Source organism: Aulonocara stuartgranti, assembly GCF_965226115.1.
Source record: "Aulonocara stuartgranti genome assembly, chromosome: 15".
In the NCBI taxonomy this organism is placed as follows: domain Eukaryota; kingdom Metazoa; phylum Chordata; class Actinopteri; order Cichliformes; family Cichlidae; genus Aulonocara; species Aulonocara stuartgranti.
This window is the reverse complement of record NC_138951.1, coordinates 3,295,147-3,308,182: the sequence shown is the minus strand read 5'-3', so window position 1 is coordinate 3,308,182 and position 13,036 is coordinate 3,295,147. Positions and strand designations below refer to the sequence as shown.

The 13,036-nt window shown below is 43.1% G+C and overlaps 1 protein-coding gene across 1 annotated transcript; it reads left to right on the top strand.

Moving 5' to 3' along the window:
- Positions 1 to 6,374: 6,374 nt before the first annotated feature.
- Positions 6,375 to 7,409, top strand: LOC309689839 (uncharacterized protein). Its single transcript, XM_082506502.1, has 4 exons — positions 6,375 to 6,433; positions 6,513 to 6,568; positions 6,654 to 6,920; positions 7,006 to 7,409. The coding sequence occupies exons 1-4, from the start codon at positions 6,408 to 6,410 to the stop codon at positions 7,389 to 7,391; spliced, it is 735 nt and encodes a 244-aa protein (XP_082362628.1). The 5' UTR covers positions 6,375 to 6,407; the 3' UTR covers positions 7,392 to 7,409.
- Positions 7,410 to 13,036: the final 5,627 nt, after the last annotated feature.

The following is a 13,036-nucleotide window of genomic DNA, read 5'->3' as shown; positions in this document are numbered from 1 at the left end:
CACCATGTAAAAGGCATCATTATTTAGGTGAAATCACTGGCAGGGACTTTCAGGCCTTCCCTCTTCTTTGCCATTGTTGCAGAAGGCCATTTGATGTCAGAGTGTCTGAGCGATTTGCCAAACAGCAGCACGAGCGCCTGTGTGGATTTAAACAGTCTTCGATCAGAGCTGCTGCTGCTGCTGCTATGATCAACACGTATCCAAGAATCACGATCCTTAGTCTAATGATATTGTTTCAAACTGGGTGTGTTAATCTAAACTGATCCGAAGGGCCAGCTCTGTTCTAGGATGCCCTCTGGACCCAGTGGAGGTGGTGAGTGACAGGAGAACGGCGGCTAAGCTGTCATCCCTGTTGGACAACGTCTCCCACCCCATGCAGCAGACTGTGACAGCACTGAGCAGCTCCTTCAGTGGGAGACTGCGGCACCCACGGTGTGGGACGGAGAGATTTCGCAGGTCTTTCCTCCCCACTGCTGTCAGACTCCACAACAAAGACTTTAACTGAACAAACACACACATCCACACATGTGCAATAACACTAAGTGCAATAATCTTTTCTGGCATCGTTGTATTTTTACTCAGTTGTATATAGCATTCGTATTCTATTTTTATCTTATTGTATATTTTTATTCTATTTTATTCTACTGTATATAGTATATTATTTTATTCTATTCTGTACAGTTGTGTACTGTATTTATTCTTATTGTATTCTAATTTTTGCGTCATAACTTTTGCACTGTCCACTTCCTGCTGTGACAAAACAAATTTCCCACGTGTGGGACTAATAAAGGTTATCTTATCTTATCTTATCTTAACTTACAAAAAACACTCTGCTAGTTTGGGGGAAAAAATGACACCCTTTAAAAACACCCCCCTACCCCACCTCCGGTTGTCAATCACCTGTTATAGATCTCAGGTTTTTAATTAATATGCATAGTTAATTAGCTTCTTTCTGTCAGACAGCAGTAAAATGGCAGCTTGCTGAACTAACCAGCATCACCACGCATGGCTGGTTGCCATATTGTCTTATGTATTATCATTACTCACACTTGATGTCAAATCTATAATAACCCATAGAAACTAAATACTGGTGGCCTCTCCTACCAGTCAGACGAGTTTTTACGCCCTCTGATATTCCTACTAAAAAAAACAAAACAAAAATTTTACTTTATTTTACTTTATTGTGTGCAGGTGAGTGTGAAATGTCGTCCTGTGGCAGATTAGAGACCTGATAAATGATAGATAAGTGTAAGAAGATAGATTTTGCCTGTTCTTAATCAGGCAAGGTTTGCTTAGGGTCAGGCTTAAAATCCTCACTTTCCCAGCATTGAGAGGCCAAACTTCTCTGCAGCCAGCTTCCCAAATATTCCCTTAGTTACCACAATTATACAACCTGCAGCACCATGGGAGCACTTTTCTCAGTCGTCTTATCACAGCTGTAGCCCTACTGGATGAACTTGTACATCGACAAATTATCCTAAAGGTGTATAGTGTGAATAGTGTGTCTGAATAAACTGATCAGGATGGGGGTGATTATAAGTGAGTGCAGGATAATCCTGACCACCCCCTGCACCACCTACTGGACAGTCAGCAGAGCACTGACCCTGACAGACTGATTCAGCTCTGCTGCCGTATTGGACAGATGCAGGAAATCTCCCATACTTCGCCCTCTAGGTCTTTACATTGCAACACATCTGTGTAGCAGAGACTCATCTCTTCTCTCATGTTAAGAGTTTAATTCAACCCTGCAATGTCACAACACTTAACGCTGATATTCTTAAGCCACTTGAACGTCATCTGACATCTGCTGTGCCTGTTTTGTTGTTTTTTTTACAACATTTAGCAAGCCTCTTTTATTCTGCTTTGGTGAATTTACTGCGCTATCTGACTTTGTTGTCACTTCATTAGAGCAGCGCGGTGGTTAGCACCATCGCGTCACAGCAAGAAGGTCCTCAGCTGAAATCCACCAGCCCGTCGGGGTCTCTCTTTGTGGCGCTCGTAAGCTCAGTCCGTGCTTGCGTGGGCTTTTTCAGGGTACCCTGGCTTCTTCCACCAGTCCAAAGACATGAATTTAGGTGAACACCGGTGAATCGAATTTGGCTGCAGGTTTGAGTGGGAGCGTAAATGGTTTTCTGTCTCTCTGTGTGAGCTGTGTGACAGACTGAGAACCTCTCCAGGGTGCATCGTGCCACTTGCCCTGTGGCAACTGGGATAGGCTCCATCCCCCCTGAGACCTTGAATTGGATAAGAGGAAGAAAATGGATGGATGGATCTTTTTGCTATTTTTTTATATGAATAACTGTATAAATGTTCTTTTTACCTTTATTGTCTTTTTTCTAGATTTGTAATGTTTGACATTTGCTCCATTTTATGATATTTATTTCATTTTATCAAGCTGTACTACTGTATTTAGGCTATTCTGTTATAGGTTTGTATTTAATGTTTTGGCTGTTTTGGTATATTGGTGATCATTAAATACGCTTGGCTAGTAGCCTGTTGCTAAGTTAATTTGCCCACTTTATATGTATCCTGCACACAAGAGTCAAAATCCTCTACATAAAAGTGCAGCGCATGTTTTACTGAGATGCTATTGATAAAATGATTACAAAGATCCAATCTGTCATGTGAAAAAACACATGTTTGTACATCCCATGTCAGTTTTTCAGGAAAGTCTTAATCTCTTTAAAAAGAAACAAACATGTCTACAGATGAGATCCTCAAACAAATTACAGATTGTTGGCATTTTTTGTTATTTTCATAATAATATGAAAGAATAGACAAAACCGAAACATCACATGTCACAAGCACCCCTGCTTTTATCACACATTCAAATTCATAAAATTATCAGGGTTTCCAGCTCCGGAGCCAACGGTACAGCTTTCTTAGGGAGCTAGTTCAACCTCAGACGTCTTGGGTCTGCTGTTCTCTTTGTTATTGAAGTGTGTGGTGTCAACACGCCAAGATCTAAAGAGCTCTCTAAAGCTTCTCGGGGGAGAGGGGGGGGGGGGAGGTTGTGGATGCCCATGAGTCTGGCAGGGGATTTTAAAAGATCTCCAGGTTTTTTTTGGGAATAAATCAGTCCACGGTAAGGAAAATCATCTCCAAGTGGTGAAGATTTTTTAAATGACTGCCAGTAATTCCAAGACTGGCCTGCACAGTAATTTCAACCTAAAAGCAGACTCAAAACCTCTCCAGGACGTGCGGGTAACTTTTGCAACTACTAGTGTCAAAGTGCATCTATTGACAACCTCTGCTGAATGTCTACACAAAGAGTTTGCCCAAATTTAAATGAAATGGAAAATGTCTTTGCACTCCAAAAATGTTCTGGTTTGGGGTTGCTTCACTGCCTCGAGGACAGGTCTGCACGCAGGCACTGATTCGGCTACGCTTTCTGCATCATGCGAGAGGGGCTCGAAGTTACTTTGAGGCCATCTGTCCGAAAAGCGAAGCTGAAATGGAAGACGACGTTTCAATGGGATCGCGATCCTAAGCAAACAAGCAAATCCACCACAGAATACCTCAAAAAGAAGGAATGAAAGGTTATGGAATGGCATTGCCTGAGCCCAGATTTAATACCATCATAATGTTGTGGGAGGATTTGAAATAGGTAGTACATCCAAGAAAACTTTCATGAATCTCACAACCGAAGGAATTTTGAATGTAAGAGTGGTCAAAATTTTCAGCAAGCTGATGAGGAATGAGTGATTTCTGCTAAAGAGGCAATTCTAGCTTCTGAGGGAAGGGGTCTAATTCTGTCTGCAGAATAACATTGAAATTTTTCTTCAATAGATGATTGAAAAAGCTCATTTTCCCTGCAGTGTTGTTATGATGTTACTTGCAGTTACTGTTTCACACATGTCAAATATCCAGCAGTTTCCAAGGGATATAATTGCTTTTTTTCGTTAGAATTCACAAAGGAATTTGTGCTCTTTCAATTACACTAACATAAAACATGCAATACAGATGATAGTGATTAGATGATAATACCGGTAGGGTCAAGATCACGGCATCTCTCTTTCTTGTCTGCTTTTGCTGTTGTGGTGCAATTTCTGACATGGTTTATGTGGCGTGCTTTATATTTTGGCTATTTGTTGGATTTTTGTCCCCTTTCTGCCAAGGATCCAGGTTGGCTTTTGCCTGCGTTCTGTCAGGCTGATGACGTAAAGAAAAACCACGAGTCCGGCACTTTTAAAACGACACAGGACCTATAAGTGATCTCCTGATAAATAGCAAAATAGAAGACGTGACAGCTGAGGTGACTACGCAGATGTAAAGTTTAATACCCACACTTTGTCTGCCAAAACAGGAAAAGCAAGGGTAAAAAAAGGACACATTTTTGGCAGCCCTTCATCAAAAGCATAAAGCAGTGGCCACAAGGGGAGAAGTAAACAGATTAGAAAAGCTATTGACATTTCCCTGTAGCAAGGAAGGGGTGTCGAATGGCAGCGGGGATGATAAGGTGTACAGGCATTTAGTCCCCCCTCTCATGTTTTATGTATCTGTGATCACAACCGATCGTGAGCGAAATTAATCAATAACAATGCCGCCAGGATGTGTGGATGACACATGCCACTGCCCGCCCCCCACCGCCGCCGAGCTGGCCCCCACCGCCCTCAGCACCCTCTCGCCCCACTCCTCCATTCTCCACCCTCCTTCATTTTCCTCACCCCATCCATTTTGATACGGGGGCCTGTTGTTCGCCCACGTCTAGGTGAGGGATTTTTACATCCCCGGCGTGCTTGGAGGAACTCCATATGGCCGGGATCAAAGGTGTTGCTGGGTGCATGGTTCTGCTTGGTTGCCAGCCACCGCCGTTAATTAGAAAACAAGATCAGAGGCGGTATTAAAATCCAATTAAGCCCGTATGAACAGATTGCCAAGTGATGTTCACTAATGCATTACTGAGCACCATGCAAATTTTAGTGGCAGCATTTGGCTTTATGTTATGTGTTCATGTCATTAAGAGTCTGTGTGTATTTGGGAGTGTATCCGAGTGTCTGCGGGAGTGTGTCTATGCGCATCACTTGCCGGCTATCTAAGGCTCTGTGACATTGCCTGATCTTTTCCTTGATACACAGCCCTAATCTCATACAAACAATCAGCTAAAGCTCTGCAGAGCAACAACACCTATCCACACAATAAGATTGGATGATATTGCTTCTTACAATTAAAGCATAATTGAGAATGCTGAATTATTGATCCATCATAATTGAGTTCTCTTCATTTGATTTGTATGAGAAACTAATATGATGCACAGAAAATACAGCAGATTTGACTAAATTGCCTGAGAGTATTTGAGCTTAATCCAAAGATCCATAACGTTTCTACGTGGCCTCCACTGGCCACTCAAAGACATAAATTACAAGCGGGACAGGAGCCTTCTATTTAAATCAGTTTAAAATCCGAGATAGCTGTCAGCAGATAAAATTAAACCGTGTTAAGGAATTGGATGAGGCACATTAAAATGCGTACATAAAATGATTCTGCACAATAAGTGCCAATTTAGTCCATGAGTTTCATTCGCACAGCAGACAGACAGGGCATCTGTACCAAAGACTGACAAGTGGATGCAGCTGGTGGCCTATGGCCCGAAGCATCCACATTATCTCAGACGAGGGTTGTTAATGTTGGGCTGAATGGAGCCCCTTTTGAGATACAAAATAACATTCTGATTAGAAAGCCAGGAAATACACATCTGAAGAGCCGGAAATTGTCACAATGCAGAACCGCGGCACATTTGGCACAGTCTCAAGCTGGGTATGGAGGAATAAGATCTTAATGAAGGGATGTGCTCTATCAAATGCATTGAGCTTTCTCATATAGTTGCGCTGTTTATCAATTTCCACAGGATATGTTCTTCCAGTTAAAGTTTTGTGACAAGAAAACAAATTGCTGCACCCCAGTTTTTGGTTGGCGCCGATGATTTGTTTGCTGTAAAAATCTTTCGGAAATCTAATATTTTACGAGGGAGCCGTGTGACGGGCCTTTTGGCACTTTAGCTCCACCAGCATAGGACATCTTTCTTGTGTTTTAAAATGTTATTTATCTTTAACAACCCAAGACTCTGAGGAATTCAGTTAGATAGGTGTCCGTCTCATTACAGTATGGACATGCTGCTGAATTACTGGTGCACGTTAACCATGATAAAACAAGTGACCAATCAAAATCACTGGGCCAACACGCAGTGAGGCACAAAACTGTATGTAAAGAAAACGTTTTGCACGTACTGTAGCACTGAACAAAATCATTGCAACTGGACCAGCTTAAATTTCAGGTTGAGGGCTCCGCCTTTATCTGTGCAGCTGTGCGTGGTTAACTTGTTATGCTGTGATTGGTCAGGGCAGGTCATTTGTAGCATTTATAAAGCTTTGACAGGGCAGCAGTGGCTATTAAGAAGCTCGTTCAACATGATGGGTGTTTGGCTTTCCTTAGGGTAAGTGAGTGGTTATATTTTCTGAGGGGTCTTAGTTGTTGCCAAGTTGCTGTAGTTAATATTTTTTCTATGTCGACAGGGCTTTGCTGCTTGTCATGCTGAGTGGCGATAGTTACAGCTACTCTGTGAAGAGAGGTAAAATTCAACAAGTCTCAGCATTTCTAATTCTAAATGTTAAGTCTGCTTTAAAGTTGTACTAATGACTTCTCTTGCTGTGCAGGTACGGATCCTGACGTCTCCTCCAGCAGTGGTTACTTTAAATCTCCTGCTGATTCTGATTGGGAAGTACCTTCTGCTGTGTTTGCGCCCGTGTCATCTGATTCTTGGGTTGTCCCAAATTCAGATCACCCTGAAAGTAGTGCTGCGAGTGGATCAGCAGGCAGCTCTCACAGCTCTGATGCTTATCCTGCGTCTGCATACTCGGGACGCAGTAGTGACTCCCACGCAGACTCGACACAACCGAGTTTTCAGCTGGGCTTAAATCACGGTAACTAGTACAGACATGTAGAAATAAACTCTTAATACAAGCTTGCCATAATACTCAACATCCCTCCTTTAACTTTTGTGCTCAGACTTCAGCTGGGCAGTTATGCCTCCCAACCCTCAATCTGACAAATTTCCACCTTTCTATGTGGGAGCACCAGACCCTCTTCCCCCTGTGTTCCAGAAAGGCGAACTGTCTCGTGTGGAGAGGGCCTTTGAGCATGGCAACTCAGAATCTGAAACTGAAATGCAAGGCTTTGAGTCTTATCCTGATGCTGAAGGTTTCAATGAGGACTTCAGTGACCCTCTGTCATCAGACCTTGATAGGTTTTGGTCTGAAAACCCTTATTTGGGCTACATATTGCTTACTGGCAAGTATCCCCCAGGCACAGTCACTCACTACAGCTCCAGTTTTGAGCAGGGGGGTGAGCAAACACAGGACACTCTGAAGGCCAACTTTAATGTTGCCCAATAAAGATCTGATTCACTAATACGGTGCTCTCTATGGGTTCTTTTTTTTTTTCACCCTTTTTCAGTACACTCATCTAAATGAGTTGACATGGCAAAAGACATTACTTAAACTGACACTTAAGATTTCTAAATTTATGGTTTGTAGTCCACTCACAAATTTCAGCAGAAACATGTGAAGGCCATTGGGGATTCACATATCCAATAATGACGGAAGCTGTTTAATGGGGCAAATGCTAAAAGCATCTCGTCTAACCATTTTCTACAACACCCCTAGAATTAGATGCTCATAACACTTGAACCGATGGTTCAAAGCTTTTGAGCTTGAACAAGCAGATTTATTAGAATTGTGCATTATGTGCACTTAATGGTGCACTTCAGCCCACACCAGATTAGCTTATAAACTTCAATGCGACTGCATACAACTACCTAAAACCCAGCAGAAAGATGTATGCTGCTTATCAGTCTTCTGATGACTCGTATCCTATGCATTTGTAAACTCATCTAGGAGGCTGCTCGCAGTTCGCCGTGCTACGAATAAAGGACATTAATGAGCAAATCCTAATGTCATGAGCTACAGTTTAGACTGTGCTATTTCTCAAGCAAGGGCACATCAATACCCAGTCTTACAGTGATATTGCCTGACAACATTAATGGACACCATTCTAATTCACATAACAAATCGGCTCGGAAAGACTCTCCATTGATCTTTAATTAGAGGCGGCTGTTAATCACCTTTATGACTCCTCGGTGGCACCGTAATAGTTTCTGCAGTGAAGCCACAGCAGTCTGTTCTAAGAACCGCATCAGTGGGGAGTGTTTACTGTGTTTATGTACAGCGCAGCACATTGCTAATGGATCTGCTTGGAAGATTTTGACTTTTTTTATCTTTGTGGTTCTTATTCACGAGAGAACGACAGAATTGCAGAGCCTTGATCCGAAGCTCTGCTGCTGTAACAATCTAAAATCCTCTTTCTGTAATGGTCTTGTTGGGCGTAGGGACAAACAATGACCCACAGGAGAGAAATGGCAATTACCTCTAGTAAGATGTCCACTTCACATACCTGTCACAACGCTGATGAACCCATCTTAAAAGGCCGGCAGAGAGGGACAAAAACAAGGGGATTTTCCCTTTGTGACCCTTCAGCTTTCAGTCTTTCTTTTTCATCTATTAAGACATAAAAGGGTGAGTCCCCAGACAGATCCATCCTTTATCCCTCCCTCACTCACTCATCGCTAACATGAACCCTGCCGTGTCCATATTCTATGGCTTATCAGTACCCACTGACATGACTGTAGCATGTATTTGCTGTATTGGTGTATTATTTTTCTGAGTGATGGTTTCATGAGTTAAATTGGGACCAGAGCCAGTTTGTCAGTGGGTCCAAACCAGCCCACTGAGTGGCTTTGCAGAGACGGTGGGTACAATGTTTTGACTTCATTGTATTTTACACCAGGAAATGCTGTGTTGTAAATCTTGAAGAATGGATCATGAACCCTATATTATCAGTTTCACAGCCTTCATATTGACAAGTCATATCCCCTGCCACACTGTGAACAATAAACTTATTGTTTAAATACTTACTTATTTTTAAGACATCTGAGGCTGTTCATCATCTGGTTAGTAAATCCATTAAATGTGTACATTTATACAATCCACTGTAGGATACCTCTTTTAACTGAATGGTCTATCCATACCTTCTCTTCCAATTATCCAATCCAGGATCGGACTGAAACCCATCCCAACTACCACGGGGCAAGAGGTGGGGTACACACTGGACAGGTGGCCAGTCTGTCACAGGGCTAACACAGAGAGACCGACAACCATTCACACCTAGAATCTCCAGGTAACGTAAACCCACTAAACGCCTGCATTGGACTGTGGAAGGGAGCCAGAGAACCCAAAGAGAATCCACACTGACACGGCAAGAACATGGAAACTCTACACAGGAAGTCTGCGCCCAGATGGTGGATTCAAAGCCAGGACCTTCTTGCTGTGACGCAACAGTCCTACCAACTGTGCCACCGTAAACGAAAACATAAGGAAGAATTTTAAGGTGCTTTATTTATAGGTTTTCATACACACATTACTGAGATCAAATTTGAGCACGTGTATGGTGACCCGAAAGGCACTGCAACTAAATGAAAACAAGAGCAAATAGAAAAATCCTGCAAAAGCACACAAAATGTAACACAAGATTTTTTTGGAGACAATAATGCAACGGACCAGCTGTGATCATTTGCATGTTTTTTCCAACATGTTTCTATTTCCTCTTGTTTTCTTAACTTGCAGTAAGTTTTGTTTTTTCTCTCTCGGGGCTGCCGTACATTTGTGGATTTTACACCCTGGTTACAAGTTGTAACACTCGTGTCTAGACGAATATCTGCAAAGCCATGTGTGCATCTGTGTAGAACCAAACACAGCCATGCCAGTCGCTTACACTGGACTTGTTGCATTTTACGTCTCTTACGCTGCTCAAACTCTTCCCCTGTAAATCAACAAATGTGCAGGTTGTGTGTGGAGGCAGTTTGTTGTAACCTATGGTTACATTTTAAGATTAACTGACCTCAGGGGGTCGAAGAGTTTTGGTGCCTAAATTTGAGCAAACTGTGAGTGAAAACCAAACAAATGGTCTCACAAGAGACTCAAACCACATTTCTCCTGGTTGAAAGTGGTGCGTGGAGGTTTCGCAGGCTCTGATGTCCACTTTGTCCTCTTAACTGGAAACACTCCTGTTGTTTCTGACAGACTCCGCAAGCAGCCAGTGTATTTATTTGGCTGGAATATTTGTTGTATCAGAGCATGAGCATTGCTTCAAAATATACTCCATGAATTACAACCCCCCCCAAAAATTCACACTTTGTTACCATATGCTGTGATTGGGCATCTGGCATCCTGCTGTGTGCATTGATGTGAAGGTGAAATCTGGTTCGACTTAACCATTTGGCAAATGTGGGCCTAAACAAACATGTATTTCAGTTGCGTGGCTGTAAAGACCAGATAAAGAGCTGAAGCCCTATGTGGAAATAATTTGCCCATAAAATTCATAGATAATACACGTGTATTATTTTGTGTGTTTTATGGCTCCGTCCTAAGATAATGCACGAGATAAAAGAGCCACGGTTTATTTAAAGGCGTTCACACATCAGTGTGATTTCTTTTGATGAGATTTACTCATTTATTGTTAAGTTTACTTATCTGTCTGACTTCACACAGTCAATTTGAAGTGTACAAAGACCAGGAAAAAAAGCCCCTTTATTCTCACCAGAGAATTTGAATACCTTTGTGGGATGAAAACCATATCATTAAGTGCACCGCAGAAATAGAAGAGGCATCGTATTCCATTACCATGTACATCTGCTTAACTCTTGACTTTTTTTCCCCCAGAATCCACAGGATGTGTACAGACCAGTGTTAAAATCTACCCTCAGCCATTGCAAACGGCCAAATTGCCTTGTGATTAACGCACAATAAAAGAATGTGATGGCTTAAAGAAGCTGCAGGAAAAGCTGCCCAGTGAAAGATGGGTGTATGGCGCACTCTGTAATTAAGCCAGTCTGCACTTGATGAAAGTAGATCACACTGGCGGGCCATGGCTTCACAGCCAGTTTGTTTTTACGACATAATTACAGTCCAAATCAAATGAGAAGATTTAATATTGCACCACAACGAGCATGTGTCCAATGTCAACAATGACACTGACCCCCCTGAGGCAAGGTGTGCATGTGTATGAGTGTGAGGGTGTGTGTGTGTGTGTGTTTGAGGGAGGGGAGGGGGGGGGCAGGTCAGGCGTCAGGAAGCCGACAGCACAGAAGCTTCCCCACCACAGCAGCTATCTACCTGTGTAGGAGCCTACCTGGGAGGTCTGACACCAGTGGAATTACACTGACAGTGGGACAGAGGGGAGTAGAGAGGAGGAAGAGTTTATCTAAGAAATAGAAAGAAGGAAGAAGGAGAGGGGGAACTCGACGTATGAGGAAAAAAATGATCAAGAAGAGGTTAATCTAGCTGAAGGACAGGAAGGAGAGGAAACAGAAAACAAAGAGCCGAGAATGAAAGAAGCGATGTTATGAGCAAGTGATGAAGTGACTGAATGAAAAGAGAAAGAGAAGCAGCAGACTTTAATATGCAGACAGCGAGGGTGTGGCTGGAGCGTAAAGATAAATAAACGTTTTGCTTGACTGTGTCTCCATGGTGAGGTGTCGGCCAGTGGTTAGGAGGACTTGTGCAGTCACGACCCACTAAGTTTGTATAAGCGCTTAAAAAACCCGAATCACTCGAGGACAAAAAGGGGGAAAAAATCACTGTTCAAGTGAAAAGAGCGTTTGTGAAAATAACGGAAACTCTAATGACTAATTGTCAAACAATAGATTTCAGGCTTACTGTAGCCGAGGAATCCTTTGAATATAGGTTGGAGCAATTATAGCATCTGAAAGTTGTCATTTCTGTTTTGAGGTGGGTGCTGTTATGATGCTTGACGACATGGTTATGCTGTAAACGACCAAAACCTTCCACTGAGCGGCTTTTGAGTTTTCTTCCCACTGTAAAAAAAAAGTCTGCATTTCCTGTCCTCTAGTTAAACACTCAACACAACCACAAAGCCTTTGTTCCTCTGGGTCAGATTCTCCCAGAAGAGAGAATCGTCCCCAGCCACAGCTGTTGAATGACCACCATCGACCACACTGCTTTCTGTCTTCTGACCACCCTTCTAAATTGCTCTTCTCTCTATCCAGTCCTCCCTCCACCCTTCCCCTACTTCCATGCCTCTTTCCACCCCTTTTTCCTTCTTTTCCCAAGAGCAGCCAGCTGGGCTGGATTTACTCTGGTCGGCATGTCGCAGGGCGAAGCGCCGTCGGCTCTTTGGGCGGGCAGCGTCATTTGACTGGGTCCTGGTCAGGGCTGGCAGATTACTAACTGGATATCTACAGAGAGGCCAGTGGGGCCTGAGCCCTGTCATCCACTGGAAAGCGGGGTCTCTGCGGTGACCCCGTGGTTCTGTGGGGCCCAGGACACGAACCACAATCCCTGCTGACACCCTGTTCTCCGAGGACGCGGTTTTACTCCAAATCGTGATTTCCCATCAACTGCTCCGCGACAGACTGTCTGTGACTGCAGGCCTCTGCCCAGCGCTTTCTAGCGAAGAGGATACAACGCCACCTCACTAGCGGTGCTTGTGGCCACATTTCCCCCACGAAGCTGGGCACGCAGGAGGGGGCCTTCTTCTGCACGAGCTTAAAAGAGAGCTTTTTAAACTCGTGTGACATGTGTACTGTGAGCCGGTGTCAGAGAAGTGGCTGGGATGTCTCTGATTACATGGAGAGCAGCCCTTTTGAAAAAAGAGACAGTTCAATATGGGCACAAGGTTGCACCAAAATAAGCTGTATAATAAGATGTTTAGGGTTGTAACGTGATTTACAGTTTTGAAAGTGGAAACTCACAGCTTTGTATTCAAACTTGTCCATCTGAAAAGAAAATGTTTAGGAAAACCATAGAAAACGCGTCCGCCGTGTAGTTGGTGAGAAATAGTCTGAGCAAATATTAACTTTGATCAATCTATTTGTATTTTATTTCTGTCATTAAAAACATCTGCAGCCACAAACAATCGCACAGTCACACTGTTCCAATTGTTATGTCAATAGTTATGCCATTGC

Bases quoted from the DNA above. Each gene is read 5' to 3' on its own strand.
- LOC309689839 (XM_082506502.1), top strand. From the start codon at position 6,408: ATGATGGGTGTTTGGCTTTCCTTAGG. The intron at 6,434-6,512 runs GTAAGTGAGTGG...CTATGTCGACAG, and splicing joins GGTGTTTGGCTTTCCTTAGG to GGCTTTGCTGCTTGTCATGC. The intron at 6,921-7,005 runs GTAACTAGTACA...TTTTGTGCTCAG, and splicing joins TCAGCTGGGCTTAAATCACG to ACTTCAGCTGGGCAGTTATG.